We start from the raw sequence: 20,680 nt of genomic DNA, 5'->3' as shown, positions 1-20,680 counted from the left end.
TAGTTGTTGGAAAATGATTTTGAAAAGTATTCCCTTAGTGCAAGCTCATTCGAAATGGAAAGTTCAGGAGGGACATCTCTATTTTTGGCGGGATCACTGGGTTGAAAATGTGCCTTTATGTGAAAATATTCAGATCTCTGAGTTGCCAGATCTAAAATTGGAGGAATGTAAAACTGGTTTGGGTTGGAATATGGAGCTATTTACTTGGTTGGTGGGACATCAAAAAGCTGAAGAACTTATCATGCAATTGGGTAGGATTAAAACTGGGCATGATGTGCTGATATGGCTCCCAAATGCTGATGGGAATTTCTCTACAAGAAGCGCATGGAATTGTATACGTACGAGAGGTTCAGATTTCCATTGGACAAAATGGGTTTGGCATCCAGCTCTTCCAAAAAAAATTTCAATCACTATGTGGAAGGCCATTCATGAATGTCTTCCATAAGATGACCGAGTTCGAAAAATCGGTATTCCCATTGTTTCCTGATGTGATTATTGCTCAACTCATGGTTATGAAGATTTTAATCATGTACTAGCGAGAGAGGAATTGTCTGAAAAAATATGGAGAATTTGTTCGGTGGTTCTTGAAGTGCCTTGGATGGAAGGTTGCTCATGGAGACAAAGGGTTGATTGTTGGCATAGTCGGGCAATAAATACAAATCGTCCTGGTCAATTGCTGGGTTTCCTTTCGGCAATCATAACTTGGCGATTATGAGGACGTCGTTGCAAGGCCAGGATGGAAGGATTGATGGAATCGATTCAACATGTTTGATATTCCATTAAATATTGGGTGTCTTGGATTGCTAACTTAAGGATGTAAATATGCTTACTCGGCGTGATGAAGTTATTTCACAATGTTTTAATCTGCCAGTAAAAGTTGCAACGAAGGAGGTAGAAATTCCTGTCAAGTGGAAGCATCCGAAACAAGGTTGGGTAAAGTTGAATGTGGAGGTTTTTCTCTGGGTAATCCAGGTCCTTCGGGTGCAGGAGGTATTATTAGAGATGAAAAAGGTGAACTGGTATGTGGTTTTGCAGCAGCTACAGGGCATAATTCTAACAATTATGCAGAGTTGTTGGGTTTACTTCATGGGCTTCGACATATTGGTATGTTGGGACTATTATTTGTGGAGATTGAACTAGATTCAATGTTAGTAATTAACTGGTACAGATCTCAGAGATGTGGCCTTTGGTATATGGAAGATTATTGGGATGAAATACAGAGTCAACTTGTTGGGCTTAATGTTTCTTTAGTCCATTGCTATAGAGAAAGTAATTTAGTTGTTGATGGTTTTGCTAAAAAGCGTGATAAAGGTCGAACTAACTCATTGCTTTCGGTATCTAAGTTGCCTTCTAGCATTAAACTAGCATTCGATTGGACAAAAGGGGAATTTCCCTACATTCAGAAAACTAGAAGATTTGGGTAATTCCAATACTGCAACTCTGAGATTGAAGTTTTCTGGTATGATTTTGGACCTGAGCTGCTGGATGGGTCTTATGTTTTGTTGTTTTAGAGCTTGGCGTCTTGGAGACAATGAGATGGAAGACTCAGTAGACGAGTTATAAAATGGATGCTTGGGCTTTATTAGTTTATAATTTTTTTTTTTTTATAATTTCCAAGTGTCAGGATGTAGTCACAATTTTCCTTTACTATAAGTGAGGGATATTTCAATAAATTTGGGGAGCAGACACTCTTGAACATGTGCTCTGCCTCTTCTAAAATAAAAAGAAAAAAAAGCAACCTAAGTGAATTGTAAAGAAAACAGATAACAAGATTCCAACACTAATACTTAAAAAATAAAAAAGCTCAATGAATGTTTTTGAAAAGTCCCTAAATCATAAAATCCACCGTTTTCTTCTTCTTTTTCTTTGGTAGGTAACGATCACCCTTTCATCATCATCATCATCAGCACCATCATCATTCGTGTTGTCGAATACAAAATAGACTCCCAATTTTTTATTAAATCTATCCCCGTCCAGTATTCTGCCTTCGACTAGAAATTCCAGTGAAACTCGAAAGCAATCCCCTAAATTGGTCTCACGTCGCCCCTCCAAGTCACCAAGTGGATGACAAAACAGCCAGACAACACCATCTAATTGGTCAAATCTGGGGTCTAGACTATTAGCCCATCGACCATTGATATATACCTTGATACGGTCAGAACAGGGCGACAAAGCATCCAATTTAAAAACAATACCGACAACCAAACCTGCTAACTTGGCTTTTTTAGGTGGAGGCATTCGGAAACACATCTCATTCTTCCTAGTTTGATGCCGAAACCATTCTGGTAACTCCCCTCCTCTAACTTTTATTCTAATTCTCATTTTTCTACAGAATCTATATACCATAGGCATCATCATTGTTATATTATCGATGAAGGATTTTCCACCACTACTTGCATTCTTTTGTCGAAGCCCCTCGCAATCCATCAATCTAAGGGATTGCAAATTGGTAAATCTAGTGATACATGCAGGGATGCTAACGAAATTGTTTCCTGATAGATCCAAATGGTGTAGCGTGGAAAAGCAATGAAGACTCTCGAGGAAATCAACTTCTGCTAGATCACAGTTAGTGATCTCCAAGTGTATCAAAGCTGGGAACCCAACACAGAGCCTCATATCTTGAGTGTTGTTCCTCTTTAACGAAACCAGCCAGCCCGAACTTGTTGATGACGACGACGACGACGACGATTTTGGAAACCTTCCAAGGTTTGTGCAATCCCGAAGAATAAGATACTGGAGACGTGGCAACTTAGAAATGCTTCTAGGGAGATCTCTAAGCTTCTTGCATGACAGTATAATTATAAATTTAAGCCCAATGAGATGTTCAACTGACGTAGGGAATTCTTGAATGTTGGGACTGTCTATCAAACTAATATCCCTTAAACGAGGAATTTCTCCCACAATATTTGGAAATTTCTCAATACTTGTGCCCTGATGAAGTGTTAGGGATTCAAGAAGTGGCAACTTCAGGTTAGGAAGACGTCGAAGTTTAGAGCAATACCACACATCCAAATGACGCAGTTTGTTTAGAAATCCAACAGATTGATGAACCTCAACTAAATTGCCACAACCACTAAAATCCAATCTCTCAAGATTTGCCATCGCTGAGACATCAGGGGTGCAAGTCAAGTATTCACAGTTAGAAAAACTTATTTCCCTCAAATTTTCACAAACCTGGAAAATAAACAATATTAATGTATCAGCTTCCAAGAATTACCCATATAATTTCATTTTTACAAATATATTTTTTTTGAAAGAAAAATTGATCCAGACATCTGAATTCTTATTTTAAAATCCATAAAAGAAATAAGATATTTAGATCATAACTTTACCTTTATTCCTTCCAATTGCTTGATTTTACTTTGACACATGTTGAGAGTAACAAGTTTCTGAGGATGAAAATTGGACGGCAGGGATGGTGACGGGTATCCAGGCCAATCAAGCAATATTAGCTCATTAGACAAACTTTTAGGACCCTCTGAAAAGCGTGCATTACGGATTATAAGCAGTCTAAGCCTTCTCATTTTTGTAAAGGCTTCAGGATTCAGCAAAATATCTTTTTGTCCGAACAAATCGAGCTTTATGCCTTGAATTGCATTAGTTCCCTATATATAGATGAAAAATGATAAAATGGTATGTGTGTGTGTTTGTGTCTATATATATATATATAGAAAAACAAATTATGTCGCTAACTCTTACCGTGTTTTCAATAAGAACATGGAGAATATCCTCACGAGACCATAATCGGCTACGCTTTCCTGGCTCGTTGGGAGATTCTTTATCAACAATATTCCTACCCATCAATTGTATCAAGTCATGCATATGCAATTCATTTTCGTATCCAACATGCACCAAAGATCTTTCAATGAGAACTTGTATTCCAATAACTGGATCAAAATCGCTTGCTTCCAAAACTTCAGTTACATAATCTTTGTTTTCTCCCTTAAAGAAACATGCAATATCAAGGAAAATAGCCTTCTCATTGTCCTCCAGTGCATCAAAGCTTATTTTAAGTATTTCATAGATCTCTTTATGAAGACTTCTTTGCAATTTACATATTGTGCTTTCCCATTCAGCTTCGCTTCTACGATGTAGGAGAGATCCCAGCACCATTAGAACCAAGGGAAGGCCGTTGGCGTACTGAACCACACGATCCATGAGCTTCTCATACCCTTTTTCAGGATAAGATTTCTTGAATGCATTCCAACTAAGAAGTTGAAGAGCATCAGCATGACTTAATCCTTGGACCTCGTATTTTCTTTCTACCCCATGGGTATCTAGAACATGTTGATCTCTAGTTGTAATAATGATTCTACTTCCTGGACCAAACCAATTCTTATCTCCTGCTAATTTCTCAAGTTGTTCCAACTTATTGACATCATCAAGAACTAAAAGAACCTTCTTATGGCAGAGCCTCTCCTTTATTACATTAATTCCTCTATCCTCATTTCCAACCTTTAAGTTGGTATTGCCCAAGGTCTCAGATAGAAATGTTTCTTGTAATTGAACAAGACCGCACCGCTTTGTAGTTTCTCGGACGTTAGCAAGAAAGCTGCCACTTTGAAATTGACCTGCAAATAAGTTGTAAACGGATTTTGCAATAGTTGTTTTACCTATTCCTCCAATTCCATGGATTCCAACCATGCGAACGTCGTCATACCCAACACTCAACAACTCACTCATGGCTTGTATGTGAGAATGTAATCCGACTGGGTACTTCGCAACATCTAAAAATGTCCACTTCAATATTCTACTTGATATCTCTTCAACAATGCTCTGGATAAAATCGGACTCATGCCTGCCATTCAAACAGGACAATCTAGAAATCATAGTGTTACATATCAAAAGCATTTCAGGATCAATCTAGAGATCGCTAAGAAGAATCTGATCAAGGCTTTCTTTAGTGCCACAAATATAGAGGAATTAAGAAATGAAAACTAAAGCAGCAAAAACTGAAAGCGTACCCTTTGTTCAAATGCCAACCGGACAAATTGGCTGCCTCTTTGAGAGCATCCTTCCACCTCAACACCCTCTGCATATCATCTTTGAATTTCTTTTCATGCATATCCATCACTTCTCCAATCTGTTTCCGCACATCTGAAGGATCCACATCGTAGAAAATGGGTCGAACCATTTGGCCAATTGATTTCCGGCACTCGAGAATCTTGACAAGTTCATCTAAGCACCACGTGGAAGTGGCATACTTCTTAGAGAAGACGATGATGGAGATTTTTGATTGTTCGATGGCTTCCAAAAGTACTGGGGAGATTTCTTCTCCCTTCCGAAGATCCTCGTTATCTATGAAGGTTTTGATCCCCTTTGTAACAAGAGCGTTATATAAATGACCGGTAAAGGTATTGCGGGTATCTTCCCCTCTGAAACTCAGAAACACGTCATGATTCCGTTGAGGGGAAGAAGAGGAGGAGACATTTGGGATGGCCATGGAAGAGATTGAAATCTTGGTAGCTTCTTTGAAGGCAGAAGGGATCAGGAGTTATTGAGTGCAGAGAGACATGCGAGGAGAGAGCTTTATTAAGGAAGTGGATCAAGATGGTCACTGTGTAATTAAACTCTCACGAAATTTCCTGGGCATTACCAAAGAAGCTGCTACTTTGAAACTGATCAGCAAATTTCTTCTTCTTTATCTCTCCCATCTCTCTGTCTTATAAATATATTCTTCTTATAAACATATAGATAGTATTATAAAAATAATAAATACAAAATTATTTGAGTTTATTCGAACTTAAAGCCTTAAACAAGTCGATTTCAGACGAAATATATACAAATTTCGATCCTTCAAAAAATACACAAGCAACCTCTTTATATAGACAATTCGAAACGACAAATTAAGCATGACAATGAAAATTCAACCACTCCTTAGGAAATTGATTGGTTAGTTCTGTATCCATTATTGTGGACCCAATTGATTACGGTGTAGGACGTTGATCGCAGAACTAACACACTTGGAATTCCAATTGTTTTGGAGTGTACCTCAAGTTGAGACAAAACTTTATTTATTTTCACAGATAAGATTAGATGAGTTGAGATAAAAGTTAAAAATTAAATAAAATATTATTAAACTTTGCACCCAGCCAAATACTGTTGAAGATAACACAGCCTTGTTCTCTGAAGATAATTATGACAAACATCAAGGAGAGAATCAAGGCTGATATCAAGGAAGCTAAGGCTGATATCAAGGAAGCTATTTACGGCAATGTACAGAGCCATAGATGTAGGATCTGATTTATTCTAATTATAGAATGTATATTCATCTTTTCTTGTATAGCATGTTCATCTTTAATAGTCTGTAACGTTTACATTCTTGTAAAGTTTCTATATAATGAAATCTCCAATGCCATATGCAATTTGCTGTGGTTTTCTATTACTGCTTAAAACTCTTACATGGTATCAGAGAGCCCTATAGAATTAACCTCCAATCGATCCTATGGCCTCATACAATTCTTCTTCTACCCTCTCCTTCAACACCATGGTTGACATGGTTACAATAAAATTATCATCAACACATTTTTTGCTCTGGCGCAGTCAAGTTGTACCCCTACTGCAATGCCAAAAACTCTATGGTTATGTTGATGGCTTGACCTCAATGCCTTCCGCTACCACTGATCTCACAGCCATTAATATTTAGAAGCAAAATGATCAACCTGTCATGAGTCTTCTTCTTTTCTCTCTCACGGAGGAAGCATTATCTGTAGTCATTGGACTCACGACATCAAAAGATGTCTGGACTGCCCTTGAAACTGCTTTCAGCCATAAGTCCAAGGTTCGTGAGCTTCAAATCAAGGATGAACTTCATCTCATGAAGCGTGGCTCTCGCAGTGTTTCAGAATACTCTCGAGTATTCAAATCTCATTGTGATCAACTATTGCAATGGGACAACCTGTTGAAGATACTGACAAAGTTCACTGGTATTTACGTGGTCTAGGCCATGAATTCTCAACTTTCTCCACTACTCAACTCTCTTTAACTCCAATTCTGAGTTTCAAAGATGTTGTTCCTAAGGCTGAAAACTTTGACCTTTTTTCCAAGTCCATTGACAACAATACAGGTGCCTCTACTTATGTTGCTTATGCCTCATCTGCAAATCAAAATGCAAAGTCTAATAATTATCAACAGAAATATAAGGGAGGCCAATCCAAGGGAGGAAATCGTGGCAAACAACATTATAAATGTCCTCCTCGATGTCAGATATGCCGTGAAGAAGGCCACTTTGCCACAAACTGCAAACTCAGATATACAAAAAATGATGCACATCTTGCTAAAGCACTAGCAAATTTCACAATTAGCAATGACACTGCTGACTGGTATATTGATACAGGAGCATCGGCACACATGACCTCAGATGTGTCTCAACTTGATAAGGTGGAACCTTACAATGGTACGGACAGAGTTATTGTTGGTAATGAATCATCTCTACCCATTACACACATGGGTTCATGCTCTCCTACTCCTCTTACATTAAATGATGTTCTAGTTGTGCCAAATTTAACCAAAAATCTGTTATCTGTCAGTAAGCTTACAAATGATTTTCCTTTCTCTGTTTCCTTTATTGACAATACTTTTATCATACAGAATCTTCAAACTCGAAAGGTGGTGGCAAGCGGTAATCGAGTAGATGGCCTCTATGTACTGAAGCATGGACACCATGTTTTTTCTTCTGTTATTGCCAAATAGAATCTTTGTAATTCCTTTGATACTTGGCATGCTCGTTTGGGCCATGTATCATCAAAAATAATTTCCATGCTTAATAAAAAAGGTCTTTTGTCTCTTACCTTTATATTGCCAAATCCTTCTTTATGTGTTAACTGTCAAAAGGCTAAAAGCCATAAACTTCCATTTCAAGCAAGTGAAAGTCGCTCCAACAATATCTTAGGACTCATCCATTGTGACTTATGGGGTCCGGCACCTATAAATTCAATCTCAGGATATCGGTATTATACAATTTTTATCGATGATCACTCGCGCTTCACTTGGTTCTATCCACTAAAGCACAAAGCTGATTTTTATCAAACCTTCAAACAATTTCAAACCTTGGTTGAAAATCAGTTCTCGACAAAAATAAAAAAATTCCAAAGTGATGGGGGAGGTGAATTCAAAAGTACCATTTTTCAGTCTCACTTGATTCAATGTGGCATTCATCATCAAATTTCTTGTCCTTATACACCATCTCAAAATGGTAGAGCCGAGAGGCAACATAGTCACCTCACTGAAACAGGCCTCACAATGCTTTTTCATGCTAATGTTCCTCTTCATTTTTGGGTTGAAGCTTTCAGTACAGCCGTGTACACCATTAGTCGCTTGCCCACACCGATCTTGAATGAGATCTCTCCATTTGAAATTCTGTATGGTAAGTCCCCTACTTATGCCATGTTTCGCACCTTTGGTTGCCTGTGCTTTCCATATTTGCGTGACTATGCTAAACATAAATTTGAGCCAAGAAGTCTTCCTTGCATCTTTCTCGGATACAATTCTTCCTATAAAGGATTTCAGTGCTTAGATCCTAAAACACATTGTGTTTTTATAACCAGGCATGCACGATTGGATGAGACAACATTTCCATTTTCATCTTCTAATATGCAGCCCTCTCAAGCCCTCTCAGATTTCATTTCTTTTCATGATACCTGCACATCAAATTCTTCCTTGCCTTCTACTAATCCTTCTGCAGGTTCCCAACCATTACCACAAGAAACTGAGTCTCGGCCATGTAAATCATGTGCCTTCGAGTTGGACAATTCTCGAGTCTCATCAATGCCTCTGCCCTCTATCAGTAATCCAGCAACTCAGCCCGTATCAGATATGCAGCCTCCACCAATTTCGAGTGCTTCACATCAGAATTCTCATCCTATGACAACTCGTGGCAAAGTTGGTATATCAAAGTCAAAACATTACAATTATGTTTGTCAAGTTCCATCTTCTCCTTTACTCTCATCTCTACTCGTAGTGAAGGAACCAAAAGGATTTAAAAGTGCTGCTAAGACTCCAGAATGGCTCGCTGCAATGAATGATGAAATTCATGCTCTCAAGCTCAATCAAACATGGGAACTAGTTCAAAGACCACATGCCAAAAATGTAGTTGGGTCAAAATGGGTCTTTCGCACCAAATATCATTCGGATGGAACTATTGATAGACTCAAAGCTCGCCTTGTTGCTAAAGGCTATACTCAACACTATGGACTTGATTTTAATGATACATTCAGCCCAGTTATTCGAGCATCCACAGTAAGAATTGTTCTCTCCATCGCAGTTTCTCGCGGCTGGACCATATGTCAACTTGATGTTAAAAATGCCTTCTTACATGGTCTTCTCCAAGAAGAGGTCTATATGGAACAACCACCGGGATACATTGATGCATCTCACCCAAATCATGTTTGTCGCCTCAAAAAGGCAATTTATGGCTTGAAACAAGCCCCGAGAGCATGGTTTCATCGATTTAGTCACTTCTTACTTACCATTGGTTTTAAGTGCAGCAAGTCAGATTCTAGTCTCTTTGTTCATTCCTCGGCTAATGGTATTATTTACCTTCTCTTATACGTTGATGACATTGTCATTACGGGAAGCCACAAGACTCTCATTGACAATTTCATTGAAAACTACGGCAAGAATTCTCCATGAAGGACCTTGGCAATTTAAATTATTTTTTGGGGCTAGAAGTTACTCATTCAGAAACTGGAATCTTTCTCAGTCAAATGAAGTATGCAAGAGACATTCTTCTTCGTGCTGACTTACTAGATTCCAAGCCAATTGCAACACCAATGGTTGTCTCAACTCACTTAACTGCTGCTGGTTCTGAATTTAATTCACCGACTACTTATCAATCTTTAGTTGGTGCATTGCAGTACTTAACAATTACAAGGCCGGATCTTACACATGCAGTGAATTCAGTGAGTCAATTCATGCATTCACCAAGAGATCAACACTTTCAAGCTGTTAAAAGAGTTCTTCGATATCTTAAAGGCACTCTCCATTTTGGTCTCCATATCAGATCATCCAAAAGTTTATCTATATCAGCATACTCTGATGCCGATTGGGTTGGCTGCCCCGATACAAGTAGATCAACATCTGGTTATGCAATTTTCATTGGAGACAATTTAGTGTCATGGACTTCTAAAAAGCAATCCACAGTGTCTCGATCTTCTGCGGAATCAGAATACAGAGCATTAGCTCTAACTGCAGCTGAAGTAAAATGGATGTTGAACATCCTTCATGATTTGCACATTCAGCCAAAAGAGAAGCCGACATTACTTTGTGATAACACCAGTGCAATATTCATGACTCGGAATCCAGTTGCTCAAAAAGGGTCTCGACATATTAATATTGATATACATTTTGTTCGAGAATTAGTTTGCAATGATGTTTTAAAAATTAAGCATGTACCATCACACTTGCAAATCGCGGACATATTCACCAAAAGTCTATCTCGTCCCCTGTTTCAGCTCTTCAGATCCAAGCTTTGCGTGTTGCCAACCATGCTCAACTTGCGGGGGGGTGTTGAAGATAACACAGCCTTGTTCTCTAGAGATAATTATGACAAACATCAAGGAGAGAATCATGGCTGATATCAAGGAAGCTAAGGCTGATATCAAGGAAGCTATTTATGGCAATGTACAGAGCCATAGATGTAGGATCTGATTTATTCTAATTATAGAATGTATATTCATCTTTCCTTGTATAACATGTTCATCTTTAATAGTCTGTAACGTTTACATTCTTGTAAAGTTTCTATATAATGAAATCTCCAACGCCATATACAATCTGTTGTGGTTTTCTATTACTGCTTAAAACTCTTACAAATACTACACCTTGCTTCTCGACACGGGTAGCTCCTTCTCCTGGCTCCAGTGCCAGCCTTGTTTTGTTTACTGCCATAACCAGGTAGACCCCTTCTTTGATCCCTCACAATCCAAGACTTACAAAAGGCTCACCTGCAGCACCTCCCAGTGCTCTTTGCTCACGGAAGCCACCCTCAACAAACCCTTATGTTCTGCTTCTTCCAATACTTGTATCTACACGGCAAGCTACGGCTGTAATTCCTATTCAATAGGTTATTTGAGTCAAGACTTGCTTATCTTAGCTCCATCTCGATAGTTACTAAAGAAGGCATACCATCGGTTGCCCACCATAGGTTTGTGGACGATATGGCTGTGAATCATATGGGGCAAAGATGCTTCTATGGTAGGGATCTGGATATGGGTATACTGCCGGTGCCTTCAACAGATTAGACAAAGTCAAATTATTTAAATACTCCATAGTTTCCAAATTTGAATATGAAAACAGGGAGAGAGCGAGAAATCATAATCAGTTGGGAATTCATTGACAACTATTAGTACCAGTTCAGTTCTTATACTCTTACATTGAACGAGGAAATCCAGAACTCATACTACCATTTTCGTTTTGATATGCAGAACTCATACACCTTGAAAGAGAGGACGGAAAAAACTGGGAGGACAAAGAAAAAGAGAGCTAAGCGTATTGTTATAAACTCACCATCTCTCGTAATGCAGACATACAAGTTTATGGCTAGTCAACTGCTTCACGCAAAAGACTGAATTAAAAAAGTATCCTGTTTTCGTTTGACAAGCAGCGTGCACTTGAGTAAACAAGATGTACATGATCTCAAACAAAGTGAAACTTAAGATCTAAGATTACAAAGGTCCATAAAATCCAAAACGAAGAGGATGAGCCAATAGTTGCTATCAATCAATCAAACGAGAATCTCAAAACATCATCTTCAACTTCTTCAGTAGAGTGTTCAATGTCTATAAATCCATGCATTTTATTCATGCCAAATACACCACTTGAGAGATAATGGGGTTGAGTTCCATATTACGCTACTACAAATCTCATTAAAGCTACGTTTTCAACTAGCAAACAAATCTACAACTGGCTTCAGCATCGCCTATGAAACCCCAAACAATGTTTTTTTTTTTTTTTAAAAAGAGGTGACTACAATAGACAGAGTGAAGTAGATGATGGTCATCAGACTCCCACTTGACTTGCACATATAGCAACAATCCACTAAAATATTTCCCCACTGTTTAAGATCATCCACAGTCAAAGTTGTTACCCTCACTACGAAAAAATACCCCACTTATTTTGGGGTATTAGCCGGCCAATATTCCATGAACTTGATTTCTAAGTTTCGGCCAAAAATACTTGTAATTGCAGAACCAATGGTGGATCAGTCTCGTTTGGTACTTGGGAAAGATCGTTTGAAATTTGAGAAGCTGCTGGGGGTAAGAGGATTTTTTAGGCTAATGACATTGATTTATCTGTTGCTAATATGGGTGATCAATATATTTTGTTAAGGGTGAAGGAAAATTTGCAAGAATTTTTATTCACTTTTGTTTATGCCAAATGTTTTTATAACGATAGAAGAAGATTATGGAGTAGTCTTATGGAGACAAATATTCTTCAATTAATGTGGGTAGTGACTGGCGATTTCAACATTATTTGTAATGATAATGAACGGAGAGGGGGTCGACCACGGTTAGGGCTGGCTATGGAAGAGTTTAATAATTGTGTGGATGCATGTGGTTTGTTGGAAATGCATTTTAGTGGCCCTTCTTTTTCTTGGTGTAATGGTCATGGGGGTGTTCATCAGAAATGGGCAAGGCTTGATCGGGTCTTTCTTAATGATGCTGCGATGGTGGTTTTCCAGATGGTCACATGAAATATTTGGCTTGAAGATCTTCGGATCATGCACCGATGTATATTAACTTGGTGAAGCTATTTGAGTGTTATGGTTTTCCTACGTTCAAATTTCAGCAAATGTGGATTTCACATGATCAGTTTTTTAATTGTATTTTGAAAGCTTCGCAGGGTGAGGATGTGCAAGGCTCAGGATTGTACAACCTTATGATGAAATTGAAAAAACTCAAATATGAGTTGAGATTATGGAATAAAGATGTATTTGGTCGAACTGAAAATCATATTGCGGAATTGGAGGCTCGGGTAAATGGCCTGGAGGCTAGTTTACAAGCAGACTATTCGGAGGATGTGGAGGCAAATTTAGTTGCTTCTCAAGTTAAACTTGCAGCTTGGATGGATAGAGAAGAACAAAGATTATCGCAGCAAGCTAAGCAAAGTTGGATACAACAGGGGGAAGCAAATTCGGCATTCTTCCCTTCTATGAATCGCCGAAAACATCAAGTGGTTAAGGAGATGATTCTTGAGGATGGTTCTTTGTTGTCTTCGCTGGAAAAAACTCATGATGGGGCCATTAATTATTTTTAGCAGTTCTTGGAAGCTAGGGAGAGTCATCCAATGCTGAATTTAGAAGAATTGGTGCAGTCGACGATTACACAAGCAGAAAATGAGATGTTATGCAAATTACCTTCTTCTCAGGAGGTGTTTGATGCCCTTATTTCCATTCGTATAAATAGCAGCCCAGGTTCTGATGGGTTTGGATCCATTTTTATCGTTCTTGTTGGGATATTGTAGGTAAAGATTTAGTGGAGGCTGTGGCTTACTTTTTTCGAGGTATGACTTTACCTAGATTTTATATTGCTTTTTATTTGGTTCTTATTCTGAATGTGCCAAATCCCACAAGTTTTGATAAGTTCAGGCCGATTAGTGTGTGCTCCGTGATTTATAAGATTTGTTCTAAAATTTTTGTTACCTAGCTTTTCCCGGTGTTAGCTAAAATTACTTCGCCCGAACAAGGTGTTTTTCTTCCGTGTCGGAGTACCTTTGAAAATTTCAATTTGACTCATGAAGTGATTCATGGAATTAATAAAACTGTTCATGGTGGGAACGTGGCTTTGAATATTGACATGACAAAGGCTTATGACAGTGTTGATTGGAGATTTCTATTCCATATTCTAAGGTTGTTTGGATTTTCAGATTTCTTTTGTTTTCTCATTAGTCAATGCATTACTACTCCATGGTTTTCGATGGTTATAAATGGTATTCCAAAGGGCTTCTTTAAAAGTGGTAGCAGATTGAGGGAAGGTGATCCAATATCGCTTTATTTATTTATTTTGGTAGAAGAAATTCTTACTAGAATGCTCAAGCAACAGGTAGTGGTTGGAAAGATCAAGCCCTTTTATCATCCCAGAGGTATCGCTATTATTTCTCATCTACTTTATGTTGATGACATTGTTTTATTTTCTAATGGTGAAAAATCTTCGTTGAGAGCAATCATTAATGTGTTGAAGAAATATGAGGAGTGGTCTGGTCAAAATGGTGAATGAAAGGAAAACATCTATTTTATTCTCCAAACATATTTCAATGGCTAGAAGACGGATGTTTCTTCAATTTATGGAATTTATGGAAGGTAGTTTTCCTTTCACTTATTTGGGTGTTCCAATTGTATCGGGTCGGCTTCTTAGTTTTGCATTTTGATGATATGATTAATAAAATAAGAAGCCGTCTCGAGGGATGGAAAGCTAAACTATTGTCTAATGGGGCTCGGCTTTCTTTGTTAAATCATGTCTGTAAAGTATTCCAATTCATTGCCTTTCGATCTTATAGACTCCAACATTTGTAATTGATAAATTCCAATTCACTGCCTTTCGATCTTACAGACTCCAAATTAGTAATTGAAAAATTGAAACGTATTATGAGTTCCTTTTTTTGGGGTGTAAAGGATGGGAAACAGAAAAAAAAATGGTGTGCATGGGATGGATTATGCAAACCGGTTACTGAAAGAGGGATTGGAGTCCTTGATTTTCAAGAAGTTCAAATTTCTCTTCATATGAAATTGGCTTGGAACCTTCTTAAATGTGACTCATTATGGTCGGGTTTCTTCATCAAAAAATATGTTGGTGATAAACATTTTTCTGTGATTGACTCTAAGAAGGGATCTAATTTCTGGAGGATGATTATGAAGTGGATGCCATTAGTTCAAGCTAACTCGGAATGGAGAGTTAGAGAGGGGAAAGTATCATTTTGGCAAGATAATTGGGTTGGTGTTGGAGCTTTGTTTGACCAACAAAATATAAGTGATCTTCCGAAATTAAAATTGGAGGATCATAAGTCTGAGTTTGGATAGAATGTGGATTTATTTATTCAGTTAGTTGGACAAGGAAAAAGTGGACGAAAATTTACAACAACTGGAAAGTCTTAAAGCAGGTTCAAATGTGTTGATATGGCTACCTCGGTCCAATAGAATTTTTTCTACTCATAGTGTATGGGAATGTAGTAGAACCAAAGCTCCAATTTTTCCTTGGGCTAGATGGATTTGGCACAATGCATTACCGAAAAAAATTTCTGTAACTATGTGGAAAGCTATACATGATGAGTTGCCATTGGGTGATCGAGTTCGTCAGGTCGGTATTGAAGGGGCATACGAAGATAAAAATCATGTTCTCTCGATAGGTGAGTTTGCGGGAAAAAAATTGAAATTTATGTGCTATAAATCTTGGAATGCCGAGAATGGTGGGTCGTTCAAGGCATGAGAAAGTTGAGAGTTGGTATAGAAGGCCTGTCAGTCATCTGTTTGTGGTAAATTGTTATAGATCATCTCTTGGAGACTTTGGTGGAGACGTTGTAAAGTAAGAAGGGAAGGAATTATGGAGTAAGTGCACTCGGTTTGGTGTTCTATCAAACACTGGGTTTCATGGGTTGCATTAAAGTTAAAGGATGCCAAGGTTCTTAGTTGATGTGATGAATAGGTAATTCGGTGTTTAAATTTGATTAAACCGGTTCAATAACAACCGATTAAATTGGTAAAATGGATGTATATGGCTGATGGCTGATTTAAATTGAATGTTGATAGCTCTCTTGGAAATCCTGGTCCTTCAGGTGCAAGAAGGGTGATTTGGAATTCAAGTGAGGAGATGGTATGTGCTTTTGCAAAATTTACTTGTCATAGTACTAACAATTTTGCCGAAGTCATGGGTGTAGTTCATGGCCTTCGATATGTTTGTTTGTTGGGTTTGATAAATGTTGTGATCAAACTAGATTCTATGCTTGTGAGAAAATGGTTGAATTCGAAAAGATGTGGGCTTTGGTATATAGAGGATTATTGGGATGAAATTCAAAGAAGACTAGAGGGTCTTCGGGTCTCTCTCTCGCATTCTTTTAGAGAGACTAATGCAATAGCAGATGATTTAGCACAAAGAGGTGCAAAAGGTTCCAATGAAGTGTGGTACTCAGTTTTAGATCTTCCTTTGCAAACTTGAGGATTAATTAGATTGGATAGGGGGGTTTTGAATAGGGGCTAATTTCTTTATTCTTTAGCGATGTTCATTTTGATGATATGATTAATAAAATAAGAAGTCGTCTCAAGGGATGGAAAGCTAAACTATTGTCTAATGGGGCTCAACTTTCTTTGTTAAATCATGTGTTGCAAAGTATTCCAATTCACTGCCTTTCGATCTTACAGACTCCAAAATTAGTAATTGATATATTGAAACGGATTATGAGTTCCTTTTTTGGGGTGTAAAAGATGGGAAAGAGAAGAAAAAAAGGTGTGCATGGGATGTATTATGCAAACCGGTTATTGAAGGAGGGATTGTAGTCCGTGATTTTCAAGAAGTTTAAATTTCTCTTCATATAAAATTGGCTTGGAACCTACTTAAATGTGACTCATTATGGTCGGATTTCTTCATGAAAAAATATGTTGGTGACAAACATTTTTCTGTGATTGACTCTAGGAAGGGATCTAATTTCTAGAGGATGATTATGAAGTGTATGCCGTTAGTTCAAGTTAACTCAAAATGGAGAGTTAGAGAGGGGAAAGTATCATTCTGGCGTGATAATATAACCGATCTTCCGGAATTAAAATTGGAGGACTGCAAGTCTCAGTTTGGATGGAATGTAGATTTATTTATTTGCTTAGTTGGACAGGAAAACACGGACGAAATTTTAAAGCAGGTTCAGATGTTTTGATATGGCTACCTCAGTCCAATGGAATTTTTTCTACTCATAGTGCATGAGAATGTATTAGAAGCAAAGCTCCAGTTTTTCCTTGGGCTAGATGGATTTGGCACAATGCATTACGGGAAAAAAAAAGTTCTGTAACTATGTGGAAAGCTTTACATGATGGGTTGCTGATATGGTGTCAAAAACTACATGATTAAGCTGCTAAAGAGAACGAATTGTTTAACCAAAAAATAAATTAAGCACTTAATTATGTAGTAATTTTTAGTACTTGACTCAATGTTAAATTTTGATTTTTTACACTTGAAAAGAGTTGTAATGCAGTTGGTCCACAATAAAAATTAATATCCCAAATTTTACTCTCATATCTTACTTATGTTGCAGGGCATTGTGGGAAAGATGTTAAAAGTACATGGATACTATTGGAAATACTCAACTAACATGGCAGCAACCAAAGAAATGCATTTCATAGCAAAAGAAAAGGGCTAGGGATCGGAAACAAAACAAAGAAAAGAAATGAAAGAGGGCTTCAAGCACGGACAACGGGCTTCACGCACTCAAAAATTCACTGCAGGGGAGGCACGATCGTGGCCTCACAGCAAAGCAGTGCACTGCAGAGGAAAACGAATGAGCAGCTCACACTGGCAGACCACTCACGCGAAACGTTGGGCTGGAGTTGAACTGGTGCTGGGCTGAGACGTGAAGCGCAGAAACTGGTGCTGGGTTGAGATGCAAAACGCAGGGTTGGAGAAAGAAACATGCAGTATAAAAAGAAAATTCTTTGTTGTGCGCTGGGGCTTCGTCTTCGTTTTTTTTCTGCTTAGTCTATTTTTTTTCTTCCGCTTTTCCTCTTAGTTGATTTTCGGCTGCATCAATTTTGATTTTATTATTCAGCATTTCCGTTTAGAGCAGTAACTAGAGATGTTGAAATTTAATATTTTTGGACATTTTGTTAATCTAGAGATGATATGCTAGATTTTTAGCTTGAGATTCAAGGAGTAACCCATAACTGTTTGGGGTTGGATTTTCTTTAATATTTTGTGCTTTTGATGATTAACTTGATGGATTATATTTCAATTTGCAGCTAGAAAAGATTGGAGTTCTTTGTTCTTGGTTTAGCTCAGTTGTAGACATAAAGACACAATTGATACTTTAACAAGTAACATGACTTTGATGGTTTTCTTTCACTATTTTATAGTTGTCATATAATTTGTCAAGTAGTTTTATTAGATTAAAAATTGTGGTTCGTTGCTATATTATCCGTCCATGATTTCTAGGAATGAGAGAATGGTTGAAAGAAGATGAAAAGAGAAGTAAATCCATCACCAAATCATTGGGCGGAAATTGCATCCTAAGTGTTCGTTTTATTGCTTCTTACAAGTTTAAGTCAACTTCTACACATTTCCTTTAAATCTCTTGATTCTTAGTAATTTTAGAAAAATAGATTCACTTTTATTTTCAGCTTTACTCGTGCTTGAACTTTCCAACAATTTCACTCTTAATTCATTCTACACTCCCTTAGTAAATAGTCCCATTTTGGTGTCGATATAGTTAGTGGTTAACTTTTGAAATTTATTTCTCATTTCTTATTTTTTTGTTCATTGCTAGATCATTTAGTTTACTGTTTTCTTATCATTTCAAAATTTCTTGTCACCACAAACAATAATATGTTGTCTTGCGAATATGATATGTTTACTAAATTCTCATTATCCTTGTGAATTCGATCTTGAGATTTACCTTTGTATTATTTTGACAGCTTCTATGCTTGGAAGTCGAAATTAAAAGCTGATCAGTTGCTAGTTGCCATTGGATGATCGAGTTTGTCAAGTCGGTATTCCTATAGTGTCAAGGTGCATCTGTTGTATTGAAGGGGCATACGAAGATGACAATCATGTTGTCTCGACAGGTGAGTTTGCGGATAAAATCTAGAATTAATGTGCTATAAATCTTGGAATGCTGAGAATCATGGGTCGTGCTTGGCATGAGAAAGTTGAGAGTTGGTATAGGAGGGCCCATCAGTCATCTGTTTGTGGTCAATTGTTGGAAATTTTTCCATCCATTAGCTCTTGGAGACTTTGGTGGAGATGTTGTAAAGCAATAATGGAAGGAATTATGGAGTCAGTGCACTCGATTTGGTATTCTATCAAGCACTGGGTGTCCTAGGCTGCATTAAAGTTAAAGGATGCCAGGGTTCATAGTCGATGTGATGAACATGTAATTTGGTGTTTAAATTTGCCTATTAAATCGGTTGAACAACAATCGATTAAATTGGTAAAATGGATGTATCCAACTAATGGTTGGTTTAAATTGAATGTGGATGGTAGCTCTCTTGGAAATCCTGGTCCTTTAGGTGCAGGAGGGGTGATTTGAAATTCAAGTGGGGAGATGATATGTGCTTTTGCAAAATTTACTGGTCATAGTTGTGACGCCCCCAAATTCCGCTTGGGATCGGACGGACATTTGAAGTGTCGAGACATGCAACACATGGTTACCTGCCCCCGTTCATGACATATAAGATGCAATATTCCTACATGCATGCATCTAGCATTATGCAAAATTCGCAGCGGATAATTTTTTTCTTTAGCAATACTATGCACCAAACTAAAATATCCCAAATACTTAAAACATACTCCATACTTAACGACATACTAAACAACTAAGATCACAATAATAGTCCATAAGGTTGTGATCAAAAGAGTGCTGGAGATTGAACTCCACCAATACAAGTAGTAATCTGAGGTAACTATTGTAATACCATCTACGTCGCACCGTCGCTTAGTCGGCCGTTTCCAGTTGGTCGATTCCCGGTTCTCCTTCAGATCCTATAACAAAATCTACCATTCGGGGGGAATGGTAGTTGGGACTACCATAGTGAGATTTGATTACAAATCTCAGCAAGTTAACGGAAAACTTCCACACAGGTTAATGATGCATGCATGGCAGGAAAAGCATGAATGCATAATCAAATCATAAGTAATCATAGCATAACTTGACATACAATATAACAAAACTGGCATAACTTAAACTGAAACTGAAGCTTAGCATGAACGTGACTTGAAACATAGCATTAACGTGAAGTTGAAATATAACATGGACTTAAAACATAACATGAACGTGAACATGCATAATTTGAACATGAAATTGAGCATGACATAACATAAATGTGAACTTGGAACATAACGTAAATGTGAACATAACATAACATGAACTTGAAACATATTCTTGTCTCATGCGATTACCATGATTGCGTGAACGTAAACTTGAACGTAACATAACGTGAACTTGAAACATGACTTGAACGTGAAATACATGAACTTGAAATCTTATTCAATAGACTTAATCATTAAAGTGACCATATGGGTGCTACACAGGTCCCCTTGAGCCGTGTGTCCCTGCCGATTACCGCATCACATCACAGGTTTCTATACCAGCTGTGAGTGCGTTAATACGTACTCCACAGTTGTTGTGGCCCCACGTATTCTACGTGTCACAATTGCTGTGTCTCACGTAGTGTATGCTCCACAGTTGTTGTGGCCCCATACTTCATGCTCCACAGTTGTTGTGGCCCCATGACTTATTTGTTTGTGCCACACTTGCTGTGGACACACGTAACATAATGTGTGGCACCATCGGCGTTAGTGCCTGGCGCGCTCCGGTGACCAGCTAATTAGGCCCCATTCAGCAACCTTGTTGACTGTACTTCGTCAACCCAGGGAATTTCACACCTATTTAGACACTCCAGCGTGAACAAAGGAGTTCCACTAGGATATTACCCCATCCTAGCGCTTAGGGTCGTGATTGACATGAATGACTTAACTGGCAGACATGACATTTCGTA

At 38.0% G+C, this 20,680-nt stretch overlaps 2 protein-coding genes across 3 annotated transcripts; one reads left to right on the top strand and one right to left on the bottom strand.

The window, feature by feature from the left end:
• Positions 1-1,628: 1,628 nt before the first annotated feature.
• LOC108996513 (disease resistance protein RUN1-like) lies at positions 1,629-5,655 on the bottom strand. Of its 2 annotated transcripts, none has more exons than XM_035688314.1 (4): positions 4,965-5,655; positions 3,700-4,819; positions 3,333-3,605; positions 1,629-3,174 (listed from the first exon to the last, which is right to left on the bottom strand). In XM_035688314.1, exons 1-4 carry the CDS (start codon positions 5,441-5,443, stop codon positions 1,834-1,836), a joined length of 3,213 nt encoding a protein of 1,070 aa, XP_035544207.1. In that variant the 5' UTR covers positions 5,444-5,655; the 3' UTR covers positions 1,629-1,833. The 2 variants fall into 2 exon arrangements, with proteins under 2 accessions (XP_035544207.1, XP_018827989.2); XM_018972444.2 differs by having other exon boundaries at positions 3,700-4,798.
• Positions 5,656-9,704: 4,049 nt separating this feature from the next.
• On the top strand, positions 9,705-10,574 carry LOC108996500 (uncharacterized mitochondrial protein AtMg00810-like). Its single transcript, XM_018972430.1, has one exon. It carries the CDS (start codon positions 9,705-9,707, stop codon positions 10,572-10,574), a length of 870 nt encoding a protein of 289 aa, XP_018827975.1.
• Positions 10,575-20,680: the final 10,106 nt, after the last annotated feature.

Source organism: Juglans regia, chromosome 3, assembly GCF_001411555.2.
Source record: "Juglans regia cultivar Chandler chromosome 3, Walnut 2.0, whole genome shotgun sequence".
NCBI classification, from domain to species: domain Eukaryota; kingdom Viridiplantae; phylum Streptophyta; class Magnoliopsida; order Fagales; family Juglandaceae; genus Juglans; species Juglans regia.
The sequence above is the reverse complement of the archived record's forward strand: the minus strand, read 5'-3'. Positions and strand labels throughout refer to the sequence as shown.